Genomic DNA, 25,867 nt, shown 5'->3' on the forward strand with positions numbered 1-25,867 from the left:
TTTAAAGTTTAACAGAGAATTTTTTATATATAATCACAAACATACTGTGCAATGTTACACGTTACAACATTGATAAATAAGGCGATGCCACTCTGCATGTAAGCTCTGGAATACACAGTGCGTACATTATGTGCCAAATAAACCTGATTAGTGTAATATAATTACAAGAATGCAATATTTTAAGTCATCTAAACTAATGTCCTCCGACCGGATCATAAGACATGAATGTAGAGAAAAAAATCCACAGAAAAAAAGATCCATTTGTTGATTTGAGTGTGAGAGATAGCAAAACATTGAAAGCAGATGTCACTGTGTATCAGTGGTAGTGTGAAGAATTAAAAATGGGTAGAACTAAATGTAACAGCACCAGTACAAGCAATGTAGGTTTACACTACTTCCATTTTATAGAGGTTTTTAGTTGTATGGGAGTGCATGTTGTTTGGGCGTAACAAGGCAACCAATGATAAACCTTCCCACAAGCACAAGCTGTTGACATCAGAGGGAGGGTGCAACAGCGATGCACGACAAATGAACTGTGTTCATAGGAAAGGAAGACCTCTATGATTATCATAAGTGTCTTAATAATTTTAGATGCAAGAGGCTACCAATGATACGGGGTTAAATCATATTTCAACCAAGGCTTTGATTCTCTAACATCTTATTTTTTAGTTTGATCCTCGTTTAAATATTCAAAACGATTTTAACCCTTACTTTAAAAAGGCCATAAATATTCCATATGCAGGCATATAAAAAGGCAAGACTCATAACATTTGAAATAAAAACCTAAAGCATGCGATTAATGATCTGATCACCAAGTTACAGACCTTTACGACATGGTTTCTAAAGATGGACTGTTTCACGGCTTGCATATGAAACCATCAGCTAACAGTAATAACAGCACATGAAGGAGTTTCTATAAAAAAAAATGTAAATTGGACAAACGCAATCATAGACTAACAGATTGGTTGTCATATCTGGTTTGATTTGCATTTTTTTCTCCGAGGTTATATAAAACAGTTTTTACAGTGCATTTTACAAGGACTTCATACGCCAGATTCAATGCTTTCGTTTATAAATAAAACAGTAAAATACTCCTTTAAAGGTTACTTTTTTTGCAACAGAATGGTATTGGGATAAGGCCGTAGCAAGATATGGAGCTAGATATAGTGTACTATCATGCTGGTTCGGGGTTGCGTTAAATCGCTATGTTGTTGCAGGGGCTTAAATCAAGTGGCTCCCTAAATGTCCTTGATTATAGTTGCCATGTAGTTTGGGAGCAATGAACCATAACTGGTCGCTAAATGTGGAGTCGTTTGACTAGAGTCCAGTCATGGCTGCAGAAGCACTTGTCTCTTACACAAATTGGTAACAGGCTGCGAGTCACGTCGGGCCAGTGTTGCAGCTGTTGTCATGTGGTCAGAAGACTGTAAGGCAGAAGAGGGAGGACAGAAAGACATGGTGGAGGATGGATGTTTCAGGCGTTAGGTATGTCGGCCCTGCTGAGAGCGATGGCCAGCTCCAGGTCCTGCTGCTCCTGCAGCCGCAGCCGCCGCAGTCTCTCCTGCTCCTCACGCTCGCTCTCCCGCTTCACCCACTCCAGCTGCTGGCTCTCATTTCCAAACTACAGCGGAGACAAGCATTAGTGATGGACAAAAACAGGCTGACTGAAAAGTCAACATAAAATAGAGACAATTCACTGGGCCAGATGTAACAATGAAGGCTGGATGCAAATTTGAAATCAAGTGTTGCTAATTACGCAGAACGTCAAAAAGCTTTTTCCACCAACTAAAATGATTTAAGTATAGCATCTGCAAAAAAAAAGTACTACTTCACTACAGAAAAAGCATAGAAAGCAACACTAAAAGCTTCCTACAGAATACACACTGACAAACTAGCGGCATAAATTAGTGTTCACATATTTCCCATAAACATTCCGTGCCTGCGGATATTTACTAACATCGTGCTCACAGATCACCGTACTCAGATTTTGCCGTGCGCACAGGTTTTTCACATGCAAAGGATTGACCACCACACCCTTGTACAGTCTTACCTTGATACATTCAGATCCTGGCAGGAAAACAAAAATTACAATACAGAGCTAAATATAAAAACACAAATCCCTTTTACAACTCATGCTGGCAGGAGGGATACATTTAATTCATGTCATGTCAAATGATACAAACCCAACACAAAACCTGCCATGCATCTTGGCCACACTGAGAGCAGGCTCAGGGTATACAGGATGGCAAAGCGGAAGAGGGAGGACAAAGAGGCAGATTTACTCTGTTGTGTTCTGCTTCCAGGCATATCATGCTTTGACAGCGAATAAGCCTTTAGCTTGTACTTCAAGACTTTAAAAGTGCTACCTGACCAGGCAAGTTCACTGACTCGCTGACTAAAAGTGTACAAATCCTGACTTCCTGCCCAAGGCTGAAGCCAGAGACGTCAGCAAGCATGCAAAAGCCCCTTAACCAGGCGGACGGTCGCTACAATCGACTTGATATACCCAAGTCTGAGAACTGTCCAAGTCATTCATGCAAACATTACATTTCCTTCTACACCAAGCCCTTAAAAAGCTTTCATATGATCTGTCAGTTGTTAGTCAACAGCCAGTTAGCATGGAGGTCCTGCGACCGCTTGCTTGTGTGACTGTGTGTGAGAAAGTTAACAGTATAAAGGCCCAGTGATGGTGTGCTGACACCTCTGAGCCTTCAGCAAACAACATCTGAAGAGTGAGATCATGAGCAGCTCATGCAGACAAAGATGTTTGACCCCTCTGAAAACTGTAAGTAGATTACACTCACAGAGCCAAATTCTGCAAAACCCACAGGACAGTCTTTGGATGCTTTACTCGAGTGTGTCCTAACAAAAGGGTCTTTACTGTCTGCTGTGGAGCAAAAGCTCTGGAGCGATTCTGATGCCGTCACACTGAGCAAACCTCCTGGAGAAGGAAGACATTCAAATAGACAAATATGAGAGCTAAAGTAAAAACGACACACTTTAATTTCTTCACTTCAGAAGCAGTCAAAAACAGGTAGCTGCTTGGGAAAATAAGCTTGCACTTTAATGTGTAATATTTTGTTTGTAAGTGTTTACAGGAAGCCAACTACCTCATGGCATACATAGTAGTCACCCAATGAGGAGAGATATTGGTTAAAAAAAAAGGTGTTAACCACATCTTTTGAGTACAGCTCACTGATGCATTGATGCTTAACCAGCAGTGTCGCCTTCTGGAACACATAATGGTAAAGACGGACACACCCATGTATAATGTAAGCTTCAAACACATTTCCTATAATGATAGCTTTGTAATGAGGCTTTAAATATTCATCTCCAACATATTGTTAACAAATAGCTGCATGGAGGGATTGAATGGCTTATGGTTAATAAAAGCCCCACTCTCTAATTAACAACAACAACAGTAGAAGTGCTAGCTTTAAATAAGCAAACTATAGGTGGGCTTTTTTCACTTCCCCGTAACGTATGAGGCACATGGCTAGATCACTGGCTAACCATAGTTTCTCATCTCTACCACTCGGTGTGTGGTAAAGCAAAGCGGAACATCAACTTTCTAACGCTGTGGCTTCTGCTAAATGAGTAAGTGCAAGGTCACAGCGGAAGGGCATGGGCTGGACATGGCCTGTGTGTTATGTGTGACCCTTCATACTCGTGCAACAACTAGATAGACCATGAGTCTAAATGCATTGATAAGGCCATAGAAAAGTAGCTCTCCATCTCATCACACTATTAATAACTTTAACTGAAGACTTTTGTGTCTGTTGAGGTTTAAATAACACAAGGGCACATCACTCTGTGAAGCCACAGTGCTGCCATACCTCTACAACAGCTTTCCTGTTTACAACTTCAAAAGAAGAAACTGCCTACTCTGCACCCTCACAGTTCAACAGGGAAGCTGTTTTTTTCCACATACAATCAGGGGCACAAACATTTCTTTTTAGTAGGACAAGTCAATCATAATGAGCACTACAAAATGGATGCAAAAATAAAGGTTGGCAAGATAAACTGTATTGCTTGTCACCTGGTTAAACCAACAATGTATGCTAGCTAAATGTCACTCAACCTTTTAGTGGCAAGCAAGTCGTGCCCAAGTGCACACACACACACACACACACACGAAATAGGGGCTTACCATAGGGAGGTGCAGGCCGGTTAGGCACATTTTTCTTTGATGGGAGGACAGGGTTGTCTGACTTCTGTTCACACACAGGGGAAAAGAAACCAAAAAATGTAATCCTTGAACTATCACACAAACTGATGACTAACAGAAATTTAAGCAACTCTAAAGCAGCTGGCCTTATACCAGAGAGACTTTACATGTGATAAATGGTGGACAATTCTTTGAAATCACTAACACTGCTTTCTACAGCCACAGCGGCAAAATATGCTTTTTAATACAACTGATTCATAACTCCAACACTTTCCAGAGCTTACCTTTGACATTTGACTAAAGTCTGCAAATCCACTCCCTTTGCTTCCAAAAGAGTTGCCTCCAAAGGGATCAGCCGGCCCAAAAACATCTGAGAGAAGAGTACATTGTAATGCATTTGGAACCTCTCAATACGTTTATGGAAAGAGCCAGAAACTATAATAAAGTAGAGCCTCAAACCACGCTTATAAAAATCATCTATGCATTTTGCTTATTCTCAAAAGGCTTGCGTGCTATTTTCAGAGCGGGGAATGTGGCATTACGGTTTAATTTTCCATGACATTTTGCAAGGAACCTGGAAAGCAGAGGTTTTTGTTTAACCTGACGTATGCATGTGATCAACTAATTAAAGGCGTCAGTAGGCGGACTGTTAACCAGAACTGTGCCGGGTTGTTTGGAGGATCAGTGGTATGCCACTTAATGAAAAAAAAAAGCCAACTGCAGATGGTTACAGTGAAAAAACAAAACATTGTAATAGAATATGTTTGCTGTGAGTGTGCAACCACAAGAGACCCCATTCATGTGAAGAACGCGGTGTTTTCTTTTACGCACAGTAACTCTGCTCAGGCCTACAGTTGCCTCTGTGTTCTTCTGAAGGTGTGTAGCACGGCAGAGCATCGACCAGAGGCAGCCACTAACTTAAAACAACTTCCGTAGCGAATCAGGCAGAGCAGCTCAATAGCATCAGATATAAAGACAGGGCAGAGGCAGTAGAGAACTGGTTAAAGGAGTGGCAGTGTATTCTAGTAGAGCAGGACCAGCAGTCAAAAAGCTTCTGTTATGTTTGGCTCCTGCAGGCCTCCTGTTTTTCCAGGGTAGGGGGGAGTATTTTTAGTTGGCCAGTAGTTAAATGCGTAGGTACTCGGCTAAAAATAGCCCACAACCACAGGAAAAATCTAAGCCACAGTGAGTAAAAAATTGTTTGCCCCCTCATGCCCTCAAAAATAAAATCTAAATCTAACACGTCACCCAGAATGGCAAAGAATGACTCTTTGAGACCCGTTTCACAACAAGAACCTTCTTTCAGGTTCAGGTGTCGGTTAATAGAGTCTCATTCTGGACAGAAAATCTGCACGTGTATAGTACAGAGATGATTATGCACGTGACAGAGAGACACAAATCCAACGTACTGTATGCTGTACTGCAGGGCCATCACCTTCCTGACTGCAGTAATTACAATAAAAAGGAGAAAAATACACATCCTACATCTTTAGAATGACTGACGACAGGAAATTCAGCATTGAATCTTTGTTTGGTTCTGTAAGCAAAGTTTGACTACAATATATAAAACTGGAAGAACAATAAAAGCTAAACTGAGAAACTTTGTGGTGATATAAAGCCAAGAAGTCCAGAAACAACAACATGTCCTGGCACAAACACGCTGCTAACTCAGGTTAACCTTTACATTTACAACTGAGTAGACCCAGAGTGAAGTCTCTCTCTGTGTACTGACATCCTGTGATGCTTAAGACCAACATACCTGGTTTTGGGCTGTTTGATGTAAAGGAGTCACTGCTGAGGGCACTTGGCTGAGGAAAAAAAGCAAAGTAAAGGGAAAGTCACTAAGATTTCCAAAGTTCTTGAATACATTACACACACAATGGCCATATAATCATAACCACCAAAAATAACCCTTTGTAATAATAGTTTGGTTTCCAGTTATCTACAATAGTGAAGACAAATCAAAGCTTGTGTTCAGAGCAAGTCATCAAACATAGAAAAGGTTTACAGTTTTGACACTTTTTCAAACAGTGCATACAAAAGACCCATGATCAGAGGCTTCAATCAACATAATTAAAGTGTTTTTAAAAGAGGTGTTTGATACCTTGGCTGGTGGTGTGGGCTTTCTACCGAAGGGGTCCGAGGATCCAAACAAGTTCGACTTGTCTGTTCTCTTGAAAAAATCTTCCGATGAGGTGCCTTTGAAGGGGTCGCTTTCTTTGAAAGGATCTGCTCCAAATGGATCTAGAAGAAAAGACAATACTGTGAGAAGATAGCTAGTGACTTCAATCATCTAAAGAATAAACAATCAGAGCGTTCTTTCCAGAGCATGAATTAAAGTTAAGTTATGACATGCATAATGTATGTATGTGTCGTGGACATGCTTATTTAAAAAAAGGGACACAACATAAATTCAGGTGAACAGCGTAGGGAATAACCTTTACCCTAACAGAAAAACAGGAGTAAACATAAAAGAGAAACAAGAAGGTATTCAGACCTTGGAAGGGGTCGGACTTGAAGGGGTCCTCTGTTTGGAAGGGGTCTGCGGGAGGCTCCTTAGCAGTGCTGTTGTTGAACATGGCTATCCTTGACTTTAAAGAGCCATCCTGATAAATGAATAAAAGAAAAACAAATCTTAACAACAAGTGTAACGGCAGAACACACATGGTAAAGTATGGCATGAAGCAAGGATATAAAGCTGCTAAACACTACAAAACTGGTTCACAAAAAGGTTTCAGTGCATTTGCGTCTTCTGGCATCGAAGCAGCCGTAAATCAGGCCATTACGATTTGGTGATATGAAAAGTGCACCTCATTAGAAGGGAAGGCAAATACAATATTTGAGTGAAGGCTGAATTATTGTTCTTAAAAACAAGATTTCTTCATGATCTCCTCACCACACTTCTGAAACCCCCATTCTCCTTCTCAGCAAAGCCTTCACTTAAGTCGGGAAGGTTGTTGAAGTTTCCTCCGTTGATCTCGCTCAGAGCGCTGTTGTACTGCTCTATGTTCTTAGTCACCTCCTTCTGGTTGTCCTGGATCAGCGACAGCTTACTGCGAGCCTGAAAAACAATAAAACCTCAATTTCTGATTTCGTAAACATAATATTTGTGTTTCTTTACAGTCTCTTTGCAATAGGTTTCAGAGCTGCTCAAAGAGAATAATCCACCTTGAAGAAATAGATGTGCTACTTTGATTTAAAGCCCCTTCTATCAAAGTATTTTCAATGAAGAAGAATTTAAGCAGAAGCCCTGTCTATCATGGAGATCTATTTTCGCTTACAGTAAAAAGCGAACACGCTCCTCCAGAGTCAAGTCTTCAGCAGATCGAGGAATGCATCTGATTTTTAGCAAATGATGTGCGTGGTGGTTAGTGGTTAATACGATCAAAACAAAATGCCAAACCCATATGTGACAACAGTTTCACTTCAGCTTGCTTCAACTATGTGTGCTTCAGTGTACGACTTGCACCTTAGCACAATGTTCTAGAAGTAAAGCTAATGTTTACAGCAGTGAGATTTTGTTGTTTTGTAAAACCATCAAAATCAACACAAAACACAAGTCTAAATGTCACATAACCAGGGCTTAGTTTTATAATTTCAATACCGACTTGATCATAGAGCTTTCTGGCCAAAAGTGGCAGAACACCCCTCTGTAAGCTGTAGTAAAGCAATCGATGCCGACCTGGTTGATCTCTTCCTGAGTGGTCTTGAGTGATTTAGTGATGCTGTCTAGTTGAACCCGACCAGAGAGCAGGCTCTGCTCGAGCATGGCCTCTTCCTCCTGCAGCCGGCTAAGGTCCATCTTGGTGCGGCTCATTTCATCCTCCTGGCTTCGATGGTCGCTCTCCTGGGAGCGAATCTGGCTTTGCAGGGACGCGATCTGGAGGGTGACAGCAGAAAAAAAGAAAGAAGAGATTCTCAATGTTATTTGTAGCCTCATGCATTGTGTCTTAAAGCTGTGTATCAGAGCAGATCAAAGAAGCAATATTTTAAAGTTGTTTTTTTAAGGAGATTGCAATACAAAATTGGCACAATATAAAGATTGTAATCAAAAACATACTCTTCAAATGGTGTAAAGAACAGGAATTACATGCTTAACTTCCTGAAGTGCTGTTAATTCCCAGTAAGCTAAGTAAGCAAAACACATATGAGCTGCACTACTTCAAAACACTTGATGTCTTTGATTAGTTGCAGCCGTTTTCTTTAAACAAACTTTGACCTAAACTGACCTCACTGTTTGACATCTGATTGCTCTCTGTTATCTAAAAATACTAAAACATGATCCACTTTTATCAGGACCAGGTGGTAAATGAATGTGCATTATGTCACCAGAAGCACAGTACCAAAACGGATTAGTATTTCACGTTTAGATATCTGAACGTTGCATAAATAAGTCTCTGACCATCTGGGTCTCTTCCTGGCACTTCTGCTTGACGTCGTTGAGCATCCCCTCCAGTTTTGAGCGCTGCTGGTCCATCTCCCCCAGACGCTCCTGCGCATCCTGCTTCTGAGAATCCAGTTCCTGCAGGCTGCTGCTCTCCCTGTCCAGTCCATTCTGCATGTCCTGATGGTCCGACCAACACAGAAACATACGCTCAGCTGTTTGCATGATACAGCTACTGATCACCTATTGACATTTAAAAAACTTTACCAGACGATTAAAACAATAATTTTGGCTAAGCCTTACCTGAACTTCACTATTTTGCTGTCTGATGGCTTCCTCATTTTCCCTGATCTCTTGTTCCAGAATGAATTTCTCTCTATAACAATGAAAAGGAAGAAAATTAAGTAAAACAGTGTTATAACTTCCTATCAAATCATATGTTGGCAAAACATAATGCTTAAAAAGGAACTGAAGTTTAAAAATACCCGTTTTTTCACATGCATGACCATCAGTCATTTTCGACATCACACCAATAATAAAATGCAGTTTCACTCCACTTTATGGTCACTAATTGGCACTATATAAATTATTGTGGTGTAGGAACTTCAGCATGCACGTTTGTTGTTGAGGGTTTTTTCTATGAAAAAATATTGAGCAAACAGCATTGTCTGCGGTATCTGTCTCAACCATTTTAGCACAGTTCATTTAAGATTCAAAGGTTTAATGTCATATCATAAACACAACTACGGTGTGGGTCACAGGTTCCTCAACAATGCAATGACAAATATGAGCTGCTGGGTGTAGGTCTTAGGGCTGTGGGCGGTGCAACTGCCGTACCAGTCCGAGATACAGCTGGTCAGGATACTCTCTTTGGTACACCTGATCTATGACCCTTAAGGCAATATGTAGACTGTTTTATGAGTACTAGTATATGTGTAGGTATATCGTTATACTTAAAATTACTTACAATTTTAGATGCAGAAATTGTTAAGCATCTCTGATTTGAGTCCTTAAGTTAATGAAGGCTTCAACTGTAACATATCCACTGCTGCCCCAAAGAAAGGCTCTATGGTGAGATTTCTTTTATTCTCTTTTGGAGTCTTTATAATATCCCCTGGGTAAATGAAGGTTAACATTATTTGATAAACAAATTACCCAAGAGTTTGAACCTGAACATCACCCAGCTAAAACCGACCCTTCTTGGTAGGAAGAGAAACAAAGCTATCCTTCTGCTACTCAGGGGCTCACCTCTGCAGCTGAGCTATTTCCTGGCTGAGGTCATCCAGCTCTTTGATGCCTGTCAGCTCGACCGACCCCGTGGAGCTGGTGCTATCCTAAGGCGAGACACACACGCACACGAGACGAGTGAGAGACGGGAGGGAAAAGGAAAGCTTAGCAAAAAAGTACAATGAATGAAATGAGGTAAAGAGAAGGTGAGAAAAAAGACAACAAGAGCAACAACGGCAGGTAGGACAAAAAATGTATGAGAAGAAAAGAGGACAAGACGTTCAAATAAAAGGAAGGGGAAGAAAGAGAGCAGAGAGGACATGGATTGCAAAGAGGGGGGGGGGGGGGGAGAGGATCTCCCTGCTGATGCTTCTAACAAAACAAAAGACTCAGGAAGGAAATACAAACACCTTGCACAGCTAGTGAGGGGTCAAGGGTTCCAGACAACACATGAATGAGGACAATTTCAACAGACAAGAGAAAAAAATGTAACAACGGTGAAATCTGGCGTCAAAATTGTCCTAAATATAAAGACTTTGACAAATCGATGTCCCAAAATCCACTTCGACAATCATAGGTCGAACATTTATACGCTTTGCTCACTTGTTTATTTGTTTTAAAAAGTTTCACATTCCACCTAATAACCTACCTAATCTGTGTAACATAGATATTCATTTGATGTAAAGATAGTACTTTTCTAACAGTTTGAGAAGAGTATGTGTCTTTAAAGAATCCTGATTTTACTACATTTACTGTCTCAATCTGTTCAAAACAAAATACTTTTTTTTTTTACTTTGAACTATTACTGTGAAAAAAAAGTGTATATGGTCTAGAACAAACAAAGAGAATATCTTAATATGTTTTTATTAATAAAGGTTAGCCATAGCATGATATTCTATATTTGTTTGACTACATACATTAATAAACAACTATACTACAGCTATAGACCTATGATGATTGTGCAGCAGGTGGCAGTGTTTGCGCTTAGCAGAGTTGATGTTTAGAATATACACATTTTGAGGAAATTCACAGGAATGACAAACAAGTAGCAAAAGGTAAACAAGAGCTTATAACATGTTTTCCCCATTTCTGGATAAAGTTATTTGGGTAAACAAATACATAATACATGAAATATGTTCCTGCTTGATACAGTGCTTCAGACTGATACAGAAGATATGATAGAACCAAAGTGCCACCTTGTGAAACAAAGCAGAAGTACTCACTCTGCGCATATTAGCCAGTGTAGCAAGGTCAGGCCTCCCAGCTGACATTAGCCCCGCATAGCTCTGATAGACAGGGTAGAAGAGAGAGCAAAAAAGCAAAAGCATAATAAACTGTTTTGCAAGGCAAGCATGAAAAGCCCAGAGAAAAACCTCAGGATTTAAAATGCAGATAGTAGCAGGAAAACAGGTTCCTCAGGTACAGATGCAAGAAGTAAAATATAGCTGGCTTGAAAGACCGAAGGATTTAAAATAATAGGGGAATTCAAATATGAAGCAGGAGTTGCAGTGGGTTTAAGTCAGGACTCACATTGCCCGCCCCTGAAGTTGCAGTCCTTTCCGATGGGGGGATCATGTCTGTGGTTAGGGTGGAAGGGGGGGTCAATGCCTTTAATGACCTTCTGCTGGATCAGGTACATGGCCAGAGAGAACTGCTCCCGGTTCAGCTTCCCCGTCTGTTTAGTGTCGGCGAGTCCCCTGCAGAGAGGAGGAGAGACTTCACTCCAAACACATGATACTGTACTCTTCGTGATAAATTAGAACCTGTATTTTTTTTATTAACAATGTCCCATAAGAAGGTCAACATTTTCCAATGGCCAGTTTCACCGTGTTGGTAAAGAGCTCTTGAAACTTTTTTAAAAATGTATTATGTAGATGTCAATTGTCCACTAGATGGCGCTATATGATAGAGCATTACACCCTGTGATAAGTTATGTATGATTTTGTGTGTCTTGAGACAAAAGAGGAACACCTCTTCAAATAGTTCTATTTTTAATTATTGATAATATTTCTTTACACAGAATTTGTGATTTTCAGTTAAAATACTCATTGGGATGAGCTTCCTCTGGGCTGTTATTTTCAACATTGACCAATATTGAGACTAAATATTTTTCTGAATACTAAGCGGAGCTGTCGAAAAAGCAACTTAAAAGAGTCCCCCCATCTAAAAACGACTGGTATGATATTGTTTGGGAAATGTTTGTCATGGAAAGAATAACACTCTCGAAGAGGCTTCAGGAATTTAAGTTTGTGGAAATGTATATTTTCCTGAAACACCATTCTTTGGTTTAAATTGGTATTGCTTGCTTTTTATGCATGTGTTATTTTAAATTAAGAGCATCTAGCTAAAAGTAGTGATGTGAGTTACTGCTGTAATGTGATGTCAAAAGGGAAAAACTAAATCTAAGCCAAGTTGTGGTCCCACCATATCTGTGCCAGCATGGTCTGGGAGAGACTGGACTGCATGAAGATCTCTATGACTTCAGTTCCATTAACGAGGCCGTCATTGTCGCTGTCGGTGTTCTTGAAGATCTCATCGTATCGTCCCCTGTCAGCCAACGGTACCACCCAGTTTACCTCTGGCTGGAATTTAAAAAAAAGGAAACATTTAAATTATATTACGAGAGAGAAAACATCTGCCAAAACCTAAGACACAATCGTTTTGTCTGTATAAAGTGTGGCATTATGTATTGCACTGGTTAAAAGCAAAACATATCTCAGATGCCGCCCCTAGAAGAAAATGTAATGGTTTCTTTACCAACCATTCACCACAAATAGCAGAAGGGTACATCTTTGACCCACCACACATACAAATAAAAGGTTCAAGCTACTGTAACTAAGTGAGCTTATTTTATTATTGAAATTAATTTTAGTTTAATAGTTGTAAGTGTGTTGGTGTTTATATGGGGATTGGTGCTTGGATCTGTCTTAATTGCTAGTGTGATAGTTATAATAGCTAAATCCAGCATAAAATATTATTTTATTTCTTTAGATTTTTTGGTTTGAATGGTCATTGATTAATAATAATAATTATAAATATATATGTATATTCAGCACATTAAATCAAAATAACACTGTGAATGGAAATTGGGAATAAGCACTGTGATTTCATGCCTTGGGTAAGATAACAAGAAAAAGGGAATCTGAGGCAATTAAACCAAAAAGGAAAAGGGAACAAAAATGTGGCACAACAGGAAAAAAAGAGGACATTAAAGCTACGACAGTTGATCATGTGACAAGTTAGGAGAGAGTCTTTTTTCTATTCCCTTTGAAGGAAAACCTGTTTCTTCAAAAGTCATGGGTAAAACATCCCTGCAGCTATAACAAGATAGAGTGGAACACACTGGCCAGGGCACAATGCTCAAAGCAATGTGGAAAAACAAGTACAGCCATTAGCAACAGAAAACAATCAATACATCTAATGCTGGTTCGGAGGCACTGCCCTTGTGATACTTGGTTAGGGAGGAGCAATCAAAAGATGAATATACAACTAAATATGTTAAAGTTTCCAAGACGATTCAATGATTTTTTTTGTGATTTTCATCTTATGCTACTTGAACAGAACTAGCATCATTGAAAAATAAAAGTAGTTATACATCAAAAGCTAACCCTGACCTACATGACATTTCACTTACAACATCAGATGAAGCATGCAGTAAATTCAGTGAATCACATGAGTGACATTACCCATACTAATCAGACATAACATCTAGGATTCTTATTGCCTTTTATTATTATTATTATTATTATTATTATTATTATTATTATTATTACTACAAGTGATACAGCTTTTCTACTGGAGTTAAGTATTTTATGATGGAGAATTAGGGATAAAAACTCACTCTACATGAACATTTCTCAACTTGTAGTAGATTTATATGTGAACATATTATCACATCATGTTATAATTTCACAAATGATGTAGTCTAAATATATCATTTGTAATTAATTATTTTATTGGTTAAAATGTGTTTTTATTTTACATGAATTACTTGTTTTTGGCTGTAATAGAAGAGTAGATCCTCAATATTCAGTAAATCATTTGAGTTTAAATGTGATCTTTCAGTTTGTATACACATTGGGATTTTTTTTTCTTCTTCCGAATAATGTTTCAATATTTGCTTGTAAACCAAATTGTACATCCATCGGACAAAAACAGTCCCCCCTGACAAATCAATGCAGTGATGAGGTCACTAATCCTACGTCAACAATTTCAGGGAAATGCAAGGGAGGCTACAGACCGGTGAGCTGGACTTAAAGGAGTGTTTTGGAGACAGGTGGACGGCACTGGTCATGAGGGGGCTGGCTCTGCCCAGAGGAGGAGTGCTTCGCAGGGAATCTTTGAGAGGAGCTGCGACAGCCATGAAACCGGACAGAGCAGGCAGCACAGGCACAGCACCTGGCAGCGCACCTGCAGACTTTTTCCTTTTAGAAGGGGGGATGAGGGATGTGGGTAAGGTTGCTGGGAGAGGCTCATTCTCCATGGCACGATACACAAGATGCATGGCCTAGAAAATAGAGGGAAATGTATAAATATATTTAAAAAGTCACTTGAATTAAAAACATTTCAGACAAGTATATGCTTCCTGGATTGACTCTGGGGTGATAGAAAAATAAAAGTAAATCAAAGGCACCAGCTTACCACTGTGAATTCATCTTTGTCCAACTGGCCATCTTTGTCCACATCACTTAGGTCCCAGATCTGCAGAAACATTCAATAATACCAAAATGAGCAACCTTCAGACTGCAGCAGTGTTATATGTTTCATCACTCCAACATCTAACATCACCTTTCCTAACGCATCCAGAGGTAGCTTGGAGTTGATCAAAACTGGCCTGACTTTATCGCCGGGGAGTAGACCATTGACAGGGCACAGACTCTCAAAAATGCCTTCAAACTTCCCTTTTTCATCAGGCTAGGGGAAAAAAAGGAAGTCAAGTTTAGATGACATGCTTGAATTTCTCAAGAAGTTTTTTTTTTGCAATGTTATCTACTCACCCTTATGGCCCACTGTGAATCATGTCCCGTTGTTGAAATATTTAATAATGGGCTGTTGGTGTCTTTCTGTAAAAGATAAAGGGAGAGTAAGTTAAAAACAAGCAGAGCAGGCAAAACAGTAACATATAAGCAATTAATAAAACAGTAAGTGGTGTCCTTTTCTGAGACATTCATTGTCCATTGATTTTTCATACAAGCAACAAAAGTAGCTCTTCTCTACTCTGTGTGTTCTTCACTGCATTATAACCTCAGCCGAGGAAAACCTAAAAAAATGCAGGCCATATTTTCACAAAATTTGGTGACAAGGTATAACATGGGCCAAGGAAAACCAAATTCATTATAGAAAATCAAAGTGGATACAGATATTAGTTTTTCACCTTTCATGTTAGATACTGCAGAAGTATCACTTACAAATTTGGGGGCAGCTAAGTTTTGGTTGAGGTTGTTAAGGCTGATGTCATTTCCACCCTGTGCAGAGGCCACAAGTCTCAGGGCAACGAAGAAACCCTACAAAAGAGGAAGAAGGCAAGTCAAGTCTGGTGTTCATGCACACAACAGCATCACCAATCACAGCTTTTTTTTTTCAGAGAAATTGAGTGTTACCCGTTTATCCAAATAGCCTTTTCTTTCCGAATCGGCCAAATCCCAAATCTAAAAAATTACAAGACAAAATGGTTAAGTGCCATAGATCGAATTGATCAGTCTGTTTAAGTGTGCAAGATTGTGACCTACCTTCCCCAATGTACTGTCTGACAGCCCAGACTTCTTAAGGAACTGAGCTGCATCTCCAGCCGATACTTTGCCTGTGTTTCCTGGATCCAGCTAAAAAGCAGCATATACTACAGTGTTTTTCAATTGATCATTATATAACATTTACATTTATAAAAAACACAAGCGCTTTACTGAAATCACAGCAGTAACCTTACCTGTCTGTAATAGCCCTCATAGGCTGGGCTTCCATTTGTTAACTGGAGAAGCAGACAGGAATAGGAAACAGATGAGAAATAAGAAATAAAACACCGTTAGGTTTCAATAAGAGTCAGCTACCACATATACATAATTAATTTATGATAAAGGTAAACATAGCTATACAATGAGCAGACTGTAGCTACACCATTAGGTTGTTCGGTAATCGTAGATACACAGCTTTAGTCGCTAACATTTGCTAACTAAGTAATGGTTTGTTTTTGTTAAGTTTAGGCTGAATTTCTAGCTAGCTACCCATGCTTTTATTGTCACTAGTAACGTAACTATCTTGCTGCTAACAACCTTTCCTTGCAATAGTAATCTTAGCTTCCCAATTCCGTTGAAACGTACAGGAACTTGGATAACCTTACTCACCCTAGCTAACCATGTTAACTTAGTTGATACACGAAATGTTGGTAATACTATTCAAATAGCCAAGTATTCAAAGCAGCGTGTACAGTAGTAACGTGGTTGAGTCATAAATCGACTGTCACTGCCACTTGATTTGGATCATTAATGAAATTTGATAGTTTTCTTTAGCTATTTAGAGTTGTTACCTGACTGAGAGTCATGAGCGCCGCCATATTTCCTGGTGTCGCGGGAGTACGCAAACGCCCCTTAACCGACCGTGCACGAGCGGCGACGGCTCGGAGAGGCCTGGTTCCGGTGGGTGAACCCGGCGGGTCACCACCACCACCGCATGGGCGCCACTCTTTAAAGTCTAGGGCACCACACCATGGTAATTGGTCTAGCAACCTATTAAAGCCAATGAGAGCGATAGTATAGGCACAATAAAATACATTATAAACTCTGACCGGATGAATAACAGCGTCAGCCTTGATTGAAAAAACTAATCATGACATTTACCAGGTATAGGCTACTTAAGATACCAGAACTATTTTGTAGCCTTTATTTCCAATAAAGATGGAAGAGTTTTTCAATATGACATAGAATATATACGTTTAAGCATGTTCAATTAATATTTAAACTGAATATAAATTGTTTTTGTCACGTTTTTGGTCTGGTTATGGGGACACATTGTCACTTACCTTTCCATTGTATTCCAAAATGTTTTGGATTGATATGAATAACTTTCTATCTAGAGAATATCCTTTTTCAAACACATTAAACACATATCTAGTAGAAAATGAATTATACATGCATTCTAATGAATAACACTTATTGTACTTCCTTATTTGAGATTTTAGTTTTTTATATTTATTGTCTCTACTTTTTTTGTGTTTATTTCAAACTCATTGCATTGTTTTGAATCTCTTAACTAATATCTTGTATACTTAGCTTTACTGTTTTCTGTGAACTTGTTTGTGCCTATTTATCATATACAATTAAGAAGAAATTGATCTTGTCTACGATTAATTAAGCACACCATTCCAGATATGCAGAAGACACCTTTACCATAATTCATATCATTTCCCATGAGAGATACTTTTTAAACTATTACATATCAGACCCCAGTTGTCATCACCACAGAACATGAAGAGCAAAGATGAAGTCTGATAATATTTTCAACTGCATTCTTTCAACATGCACAACAAAACTTTGACCAGGCAATAAGATTATATTCTTTTAATAAAAACTTTGGTATCAATAACATTCTGTCCAAAAAATATAACTGTGACAATTAGTGATGTCTTGAGTCACACCAGGGGCTTACCATCTGTTTCTCCAGATGTTCAGCATGTGATGCAGGTTCCATCACATTACCATAAAGACATAAATGCCATTTCAATTCAGAAATACAATTTCCTTGTGCACTTAGATGAAAATTAAGTGTCTATGTTTGAACACTTCATTTAATCATTTCTTAACGCATGGCAAGGAAAATAAAATGTCAGTGCAACAGACAACCGAAATAAATTAGATTACATTCTTAATTTTTGTGATTTGTTTATGCGTTGTACGTTCAGATATGTGCAATGTTTGTTTCACCAGGTTGTAAGAAGAATTTGCCCCCAGGGAGAATGAATGGCTAATTCATATTCTCAGCATCTCAAATTTGACATCTTTTATCACAGCTTTTGGTTAACTGTGCAACCTTTACAGGGGTAAATGTGAAGATCAAGAAAAAGGCAGGTGTCATTGCCTTCATATTCTCTGTAATAACAAAATGAGGAATGGATTGTTTTGATGGAAAACCTTAAAATCAAACCAGCAGTTCAGAGGCAACATTATAATATAATGACCAATACTAAACAGAAACTATGTCAATTATTAACCAATTATCAGCCTCCCTTCACTAAATTTGCCCACCAATTAGGTTGTGTCCAATTCTCAGGGAAAGGATGCACAGCAGCCACAATACCCCTGGGAAATACAGGACAGAGTCTCTAAAGGAGGCACCGAAAAAAATCTCTGGCCACACCGCCTCAAAGCTCATCTTTAAGCTTTGCTTCCTCTTCATCCATTTCTGAAAGTGCCTCCTCCATTTCGTCCTTTGCGTCTTCCTCCTCATCAAGGTCTTCATTGTCCTCTTCTTCACCATCCTCTTCATCACCTTCGGTCTCTTGTTCTTTGGTCTTCTGCTCCTCTTCCTTTCGTTTCAGGTCATCTTGCTCCTGTTTCATTTTCCTCTCAGGTTCCTGTGGAAAAGGTTTGGATAGTCAAAAATAACTTATATTCTTTCTGTTCAGTATATCAGCTTCATCTGTTATAAAAATGAGCATATACGTCTTAAAATGAATACCAGCATACCTTTGTGACACCCCATGTCTCGTTGGTAATGTCTTCTGCTTCCTTTACATCGTCGGTGATCAAGAAGTTGTCAAAGATGGTACCAGATTTCACCTGAGATAAACATTTGCATTGGTTACTGTAGCTTAACAATGCTATGGCAATATCAGTACTATTCATGATGTTTTTTCTCTCTCACCTGCCAAAGATCAAGACCTAACACAGAAATTTTGTCAAACTTGTAGATGTTTGAATCAGCACTGTATTCAGGATTGTCAATCTCAGGATGAACCCAGGCTCCTTTGTAGTTGGGGTTGTCGATCTGTTTGGGTTTCCATTCTCCCTGCAATACAGAAGCTTTTTTACCAGACTGCACATAACCTTAGTAGAGTAAATTATGAATATTTGTCAGGCAGAAGTGATCGCACAAATCTTCAGCCAACCTTGTACTCTGGGTTAGGGATCATGGGTGGCTCCCACTCTCCATCCATATCTTCATCCCAGTCTTCGGGTTTTTTAGCGTCAGGGTCTGGAATGTTCTCAGGTTTGTCCCACTCCTAAAGAACGAAAATACTCAAGTTAAATAACCAGAGTTGTGAATGTACATTTTTTTTTTTTAAAGGAACAGGACAACTGTGAAAAAATGTAGAATAGCAACAAAGGGAAAAAACGCAACTCCAAATCAGATTTCCAATGACTTTTCCATCAATTCAAAGCCAAACAAGGGTAAATGCTATGCTTTATGCGTAACTTTATTACCTAAATATATTTGTAAGGTTATTTACCTCAGGCTTGGTGTCATCAGCATCGTCAGTCTTGGCACGATCATCCCAGTCCTCTGGCTTCTTAGCTTCGGGGTCCTTGATTGTCTTAGGAGGCAAAAAGTCCCAGTCCTCCTCCAGGCTGCCAGATTCTACCTTCTCATTATCAATCTTTACCTCGTAGGTCTGATCTGGATTCAGGATCAGTGTGTACATGTGGGTCAGCTCATCATCCTAGAAAGAAAAAAAAGGGTTTGAATTATGCGATAAATGCAGAAGAAGAAAATATATTTTATTTTCCGCAAAAAAATTAAATAGCCAGACTTACCTTGCACTTAATCTCTTTCTTGATGAGGTGATTCTTGCCCTTGTAATTGAAGATGACGTGTACTTTCTTGGTGCTGTACCCACAGATATCAGGGCCTGTGTGAGATAAATGTAATTACTAGATGTTCCAAATTCTGCAAGTTTAACCGTATAGTTAAAATTCTTTATGATCATGAACATCATCACTTACCAAACATGATGTAGTATGACGAATCTCCATGCATGCCAGTCTGCTCCAAGTCAGCAGGGAAGACCTTCACATAACCACCACCACAGTCAATCTTCTGCTCATGCTTCACGGTAAACTGAATGACTAAAGGCTTGCCCTCATTGCTGAAAGGCTCAAAACGGGCAGACGTGGCATAGAAACGAGCATCCTGGCTTGTTTGCAAACCTGAGAAAAAAAATTGCAAAATAATTAATTAGGACATAGGCTAACTAAGTTCTCTACGGCTAACAATGTTGGAGCTGTACTATAAGATGGACACCAAGGTAATAAAACATAGAGCTGATAAGTGTTTTTTTATATTGAGCTGTTCAAAACTGTTTGAGATAATTCCAAGGCTGTAATGTGATGATAACCTCAGAAAACATTACAGCTGTTGAATCAGGTTAATAGAAACCTTTCCATATTAAAATTGTTTTGAGTACTTTCATCAGGAAACCAATTTTGGCCATAACAAACATAGCATGATCCACACTAAGAAACAGTTTTCAGGGTATAAAATAAGTGGAGTAGAACAGAAAAAGGTTTACCTTTGTCTTTCTCAGCATCTCCATAGAAGTTGCCAGCTGTTAGTTTCCACTCTCCATAGTCAGATTTGTGTTTGGAGTTCAACCAGCGAGTCCTCCATTCATCTGCACAGAAAAAGACAAGTAAGATTACTGAGTTTTGAATATATGGGACACCTCTTTCCAATACATGAAGCTACTTCCAGAAAATCTTTTTCACCCAGTTGTCATTTCATCAGGGTGACATTTAGAAAGTGTCATACAACGAGATTTGATTGATCTGCAAACAAATGTTATTGCAACAAAGCTAGTAAATAAGGGCTCATAAGGGTAACGTTATTACCAGAGGCGTAAGCAGTACTCAGATCTTGTACTTCAGTAAAATAATTACTACCACAGAATACGAATACTTTGTTTCAAGTAAAAGTCCTGCGTTCAAAATATTACTCAATCGAAAGTAAAAAAAAAAATAGCATCAAGATATACACGGTACAGTACCGAAAGTAAAAGTACTCATTATGCAGATTTACCCATTTCAGAATAATAAATTGTGTGATATGATTATTGATTCATTAGTGTGAAACCAATTTTAATCACTTTGTATGCTGCAGGATAGCTTGTGAATGTAACTTCCGGTGGAACTAAAATATCTCTGTAAAGTGTTGTTTATATTTCACGTTATTAATCAAAGTCTGCAAAGTAACTAAAGGTATTCAAAATAAATGTAGAGGAGTAAAAGTACACCTTTTACCTCTTAATTGTAGTGGGGTAGAAGTCCAAAGTAGCAAAACATTTGAATCCTCAAGTAAAGTACAAGTCTCTCAAAATTGTACTACAGTACAGTACTTCAGTAAATGTACCCAACCTTACACCTCTGGTCATAACGTTTGCTCGTTTTGGGGCCTTGCTAAAGTTAGCAAGCTGCCAACCCATCTTCAGTTATAAAATTGATAAGGTCGGTTCTTACACTAAATCGCAGATTAAAAAAGCACGATAACAAGCTTTCAAAAGAAACACACGATGAGGTATGTGACAAAATGACAACTAACAGCTTTGCTAACATGCCATGAATAATCCCCATGCACAGTTAGCATTCAAGATTCAAATGCAAAACTTACCACCGTCGAGAAACTCCTCCCGAAAGTAGATCTTTGCATGTACACAGTACACTGCTAATATTACCGCAAATACACCTAAGACTTGCATTTTTCCCACCTCTGATCAACTTTTCACTACCGACAACGTCCTTGCTGAGTATGGAATACCCCGTTGAGAAGGAAGAGAAGAGAATATTTTAGAGTCGCTCCAGTGAACAGATGTCTGCCTTCTATTGGATAACAAGATGGTGTATCTGGACCAATAACAGTGGACCACGAAACATATGTCTTCTCCAGAGCTGATCCAGGATCAGTGGTTCTCCTTTCTACGTTGTTATCATATCAGTCCTGCAGAGGGTGCCATATATTAACTAAAATGGTCACCACATGACTGAGAGGAGGAAGTAATTATCTATAAAGTTGGGTGACTGTTCATCGTTGTTGTTATGCGACTGTTCATCGTTGTTGTTGGTGTTATGCGTTCATGCTGTTTAAAGCGTCTCAAACAAGACTACAACACTAAACAACAATATTTGGGCCATATTTGAAAGAAATACACGAACAAGCATAACAATGTTTGGTAATGCCTCTCAGAGTAAGAATAGGATCACCACTTCATCTTAAATTAGTTAGAAACGTTAAGATTTAAATGACCGTTACTGATTTCTTTCCCCAGGTCATATCTAGCGCTAACGGCTTGTGCGCGTGCCATCTTTTCAATCAGTTAACGTTAGAAAACGCAAAGTGATAACGGCTGGATTCGGATGAAAACTTAGTTGTCAACGACAAACACAACGAGTCCTCCTGGGAAGAAACAGAAACAGCAATGACAGAATCCAACGGGTAGCTTTAATTGTATCGGAAGACTGAGTGTTGGTAGGTGTAGAAAATATGTTAAATATTGTTAGCAACGTTGACAAGAGTTACGATGTTAGCTAACAGCAAACTGTCTGACTCGAGTTTGCTACCGGTAACGTTGGTGTTAGCTAGCAAACACTTACTGTATGTTTATTATTTAGTAATTGCAATGTTAGGTTGAGCTTAAAGTTAATAAACTAGCCATTTACGGATAATTTAGTAACAGAAGCTGTATGTTTTCAAAAAGGGTAGGCCTTTAAAACCACAACGATGTTTTCAACAATGGTAGGCCTTTAAACCCACAACGATACACAAACGTTGGTGTAGCTTAGTTGACCGTTGACCTAGTTTTTTTTGTGTTTTTTTCTCTCCTTTATTTAAAAAATATATATATATTTATATGTTTGTAGTGTACCATATTTATAAAAATGTTTTCATCCTGAAGTTGTTTCAATTGTCCCGGTATTTTTAGAAAATACACAACATCAGACCTAAACATGTTAGAGTACAAACGGTGATAGACGTATGTAGTCTGTTAGCTAACCAGAGTGAGGGAGGGGTAGGATGCGTCATATCCCGCTCAAATAAACGTAAAGTTAGTATCTAAATATGTTACGGTAACGTGTTAAATATAACGCCGTCAAAATGAATGTTGAATTGATGCAGGATGTTTTTACTGAAAAAACTACACTTAATTTTCATCTTGTATTAACGGTACCTCTTTGGGGCTTCATTATAGAAGGCAATGTGTATTACTTTGCTAGGTCTATTAAACAAACTACATTTCACATCTCCACGATAAGGAAGCTCTAGTTGGTTAACAATTATGTTGTGTTTTTTGTTGTTGTTGCTCATTACAGAGAATATGGGGAACAACTAAGTTATTCAACAGTAAAGGAAGTGATATTGACTGAGCCCTCAATGATGGATGCACTTGATCCAAAGGCAAACAAGCATGAATCTCAGGTAAATGGATTTAACACATTTTCTTACAAAATATACAGTGAATCACATTAGTTTTGCTAGTTCAGTATGGCACAGCGTTTTTTTTACAAGTGTTGAAATACCATTACTTCTATTTACAACCATTGTGTTCTTCAGGCCAAATACATGCAGGCAAGAGAGGTGAGAAAGAAGCTCCTCACCCCTGCACACAAGTACATGATTGACATCCTGGCCAACGGGCTGTTCTTGGAGCCAACAGCAGTAGAGGAATTTATTTTAGATTGTTCATCTGTGAGTTATTCCATTGGTCACTAGTGATATCCCAATAAGTTTACCTGATACAAAACCTTTTTTTTCCCCCGAGATAATACTGGAACATTAATATTATATATAATAGTGAGTTTTTGGTTAAATGTCCTTCATGCCTATTTCACTCTGCCATCTCATTAAAAGTTTAAAATAATTGAATTTGCATGTTCTTGCTAAATAGCTGGATGAATTTGATGATTTCTTCGCCAAAGGAGGTCGAAAAGCCATTTCCTTTGTGTATCAAGAGTCTGAAGTTCCAGGAATAGGTAGGCGTAATTGTATTGCATAGTTGATTATACTTGTCCCCGTACTTAAATATAACATTTTAGTACAGAATCTTTTATCAATTGTCCAGATTCATTAAGGATTTCCATCCAAAAAAAATTTGAACATTTCATTTCAGAGTGTGGACGTTCATATGCCGGCACCGCCAAAGGGGAAAAAATATTGAGACTGTTTTTAGCCAACCTGTCTCAAACATGCCTGAAAGGTATTTGCTGCTCCTTCACACGGGCCAGATTGGACATTGCTGTGAATTCAGAAAACATACGTGAGGTAAGACAAGTTTATTTTGTGTAAAGTGGTGTTTTTCTGGATATTGTTTGTTCGTGTGTAAAATATAACACTTTAATATTTACACTGTACATCAGTAAGATTAGCAACCCCAGCTCTGCTATAGTAATATAACAAGTAAAAAGTACCCCTTCTTTGATGGATGATATTATCTTCATGCTTTGAAGGAGATCTTCTTTTCAATGGTCGATGCCAGAGACGGGCCTTCTGAAAGGTACAAGAAATGCCTTCAATTTCCTGCTACCAGCTCTTGATGCAGGACAAAACTGGGGTGTCTTAGATAAATTAAGACATGGTGAAAAAATTAAAAACAACTTCAAGTACTCCATGAAGCGTTGCCTTAGCGCTTTAGATGGTAAGTCGTTAATTGATTTAAGTTGTTATTTGCACATTTTTTAAGTCATAAGCAGCACCAAACCGCACCAACACTTTTAACATTTTGTTTCGCCAGTCATATTTAATTTCTTTAAAATGTTTTTAAGTGAATTTGATAATATTGTACTTGTTTGTACCCCAGACATCCAGATGAGCAATGAGAGTATTGTTCACCTGAATAAAGTCACTGACATTGACTTCTCTAAGTTGAGCTCCGTTGAAGACATGAAGGTTGCAGCTGCTAACTTTGACATGGTGCATCGACTGGAAGAAATTCTCATGCAATGGTACAAGCAAATCGAGAAGGTAGGTACATTTTTTTTACGGAGCTACATCTTTTTTTTATCTTTAAAAATACATTCTTAACCACGTACCCAGTATGAAGCATCAGTTAACTGCCCAAGCATGTGCCTCACTAAAGTAATCTTATTAAAAATGAATTACTGCGGTGTAGAAAAGACTCTGAAACTATTCTCTGTATCCCTCCTCACAGGTCCTGATAGAAACTGATCAGTTAAGGAAAGGTGTGGATTCTGCAGGCCCGTTGAGTGAGTTGGAACACTGGAAAAAAATGTCTTTGAGGTTCAACTCCATCATCAATCACATCAAGGGTCCGGAGTGTAAGGCAGTGATGATGGTGCTCCATATCAGCCACTCCAAGATTATGAAGGTATGGAAGCTTAAGTGTTGAACGTCGACATAGTGATACAGAGTTATTGTATTATATATATATACATATATATATACATGTCTTTAAATCTGACTAGTTTCTGTAACCTATTGACACACATATGACTATTTGATTCTATATAAAATAAAACATCATGGACAAAATTAAGTGAGTAATTGAAGATGATTATTCCAGGTGTACGAGACACGAGCAAATTGATCATTGATAACTCTTTTTAAGACATGTCTTCTGTGTTTTTGAATTAAACCAGAGAACATCACTATAAGAGAAAATAGGGGTTTTTTTTAAACAAAAATCGGTAGGCTTAAAATTGCATCTTTAACTTGTCTTTTTGAAGGATGACATTGCATATTAAACTTTTTGAACCTTGTACCTCTGTAGATGTGGCAGGAGCTGGATGGCAGGATAACAGATCGCGTAAACGAGGCAAAGGACAATGTGAAATATCTGAACACACTGGAGAAAATCTGTCAACCTCTTTACAATAGTGACCCGGTAGGTATATTAATTTATAATAAATGTCCATGCAATGTTTGTATTTGTTAGTGTTGAAAGGAAATCTCAGTATTACATAATTTGATCTGCACTAAGATGTAGGAGTACATTGGAGGCGCAATGTGTTGAAAAAGTGTGAAGGACCAATGGTTGTTGAAACACTGCATATCAAAAGTATTACTTTTTTGTAGTGCGGTCTAAATTCTACAGTAAAGATATACTACACCCTATTTATTAGAGGGAAATAATTACATAAATCAGCTTAAAACAT

The 25,867-nt window shown here is 38.6% G+C and overlaps 3 protein-coding genes across 3 annotated transcripts in view; 1 reads left to right on the forward strand and 2 right to left on the reverse strand.

Moving 5' to 3' along the window:
• Window positions 1-16,447, reverse strand: LOC134865418 (epidermal growth factor receptor substrate 15-like 1). Its single transcript, XM_063884911.1, is given in 25 exon segments — window positions 1-1,621; window positions 2,051-2,067; window positions 4,151-4,214; window positions 4,453-4,538; window positions 5,928-5,976; window positions 6,273-6,412; window positions 6,666-6,774; window positions 7,065-7,229; window positions 7,851-8,048; window positions 8,571-8,732; window positions 8,856-8,928; window positions 9,801-9,886; window positions 11,003-11,065; window positions 11,310-11,378; window positions 11,380-11,476; window positions 12,204-12,361; window positions 14,020-14,286; window positions 14,421-14,480; window positions 14,568-14,693; window positions 14,777-14,842; window positions 15,188-15,283; window positions 15,380-15,427; window positions 15,509-15,598; window positions 15,703-15,744; window positions 16,300-16,447. Coding segments are annotated over 25 exon segments (2,505 nt in total). The 5' UTR covers window positions 16,327-16,447; the 3' UTR covers window positions 1-1,474.
• An 867-nt stretch (window positions 16,448-17,314) lies between these two features.
• Window positions 17,315-21,619, reverse strand: LOC134865997 (calreticulin-like). Its single transcript, XM_063885881.1, has 9 exons — window positions 21,372-21,619; window positions 20,278-20,379; window positions 19,712-19,915; window positions 19,523-19,617; window positions 19,219-19,428; window positions 18,877-18,990; window positions 18,633-18,776; window positions 18,455-18,547; window positions 17,315-18,342 (listed from the first exon to the last, which is right to left on the reverse strand). Exons 1-9 carry the CDS (start codon window positions 21,457-21,459, stop codon window positions 18,130-18,132), a joined length of 1,263 nt encoding a protein of 420 aa, XP_063741951.1. The 5' UTR covers window positions 21,460-21,619; the 3' UTR covers window positions 17,315-18,129.
• A 466-nt stretch (window positions 21,620-22,085) lies between these two features.
• Window positions 22,086-25,867, forward strand: part of LOC134866035 (dynein axonemal heavy chain 8-like) — a 28,429-nt gene continuing 24,647 nt past the window's right edge. The window contains 11 exon segments of the mRNA XM_063885929.1: window positions 22,086-22,226; window positions 23,069-23,174; window positions 23,310-23,467; window positions 23,551-23,560; window positions 23,644-23,728; window positions 23,866-24,017; window positions 24,203-24,229; window positions 24,231-24,390; window positions 24,553-24,716; window positions 24,904-25,080; window positions 25,483-25,596. Coding sequence (XP_063741999.1) covers window positions 23,130-23,174; window positions 23,310-23,467; window positions 23,551-23,560; window positions 23,644-23,728; window positions 23,866-24,017; window positions 24,203-24,229; window positions 24,231-24,390; window positions 24,553-24,716; window positions 24,904-25,080; window positions 25,483-25,596 — 1,092 coding nt within the window. The 5' untranslated portion in view covers window positions 22,086-22,226; window positions 23,069-23,129.

Source organism: Eleginops maclovinus, chromosome 6, assembly GCF_036324505.1.
Source record: "Eleginops maclovinus isolate JMC-PN-2008 ecotype Puerto Natales chromosome 6, JC_Emac_rtc_rv5, whole genome shotgun sequence".
NCBI classification, from domain to species: Eukaryota; Metazoa; Chordata; class Actinopteri; order Perciformes; family Eleginopidae; genus Eleginops; species Eleginops maclovinus.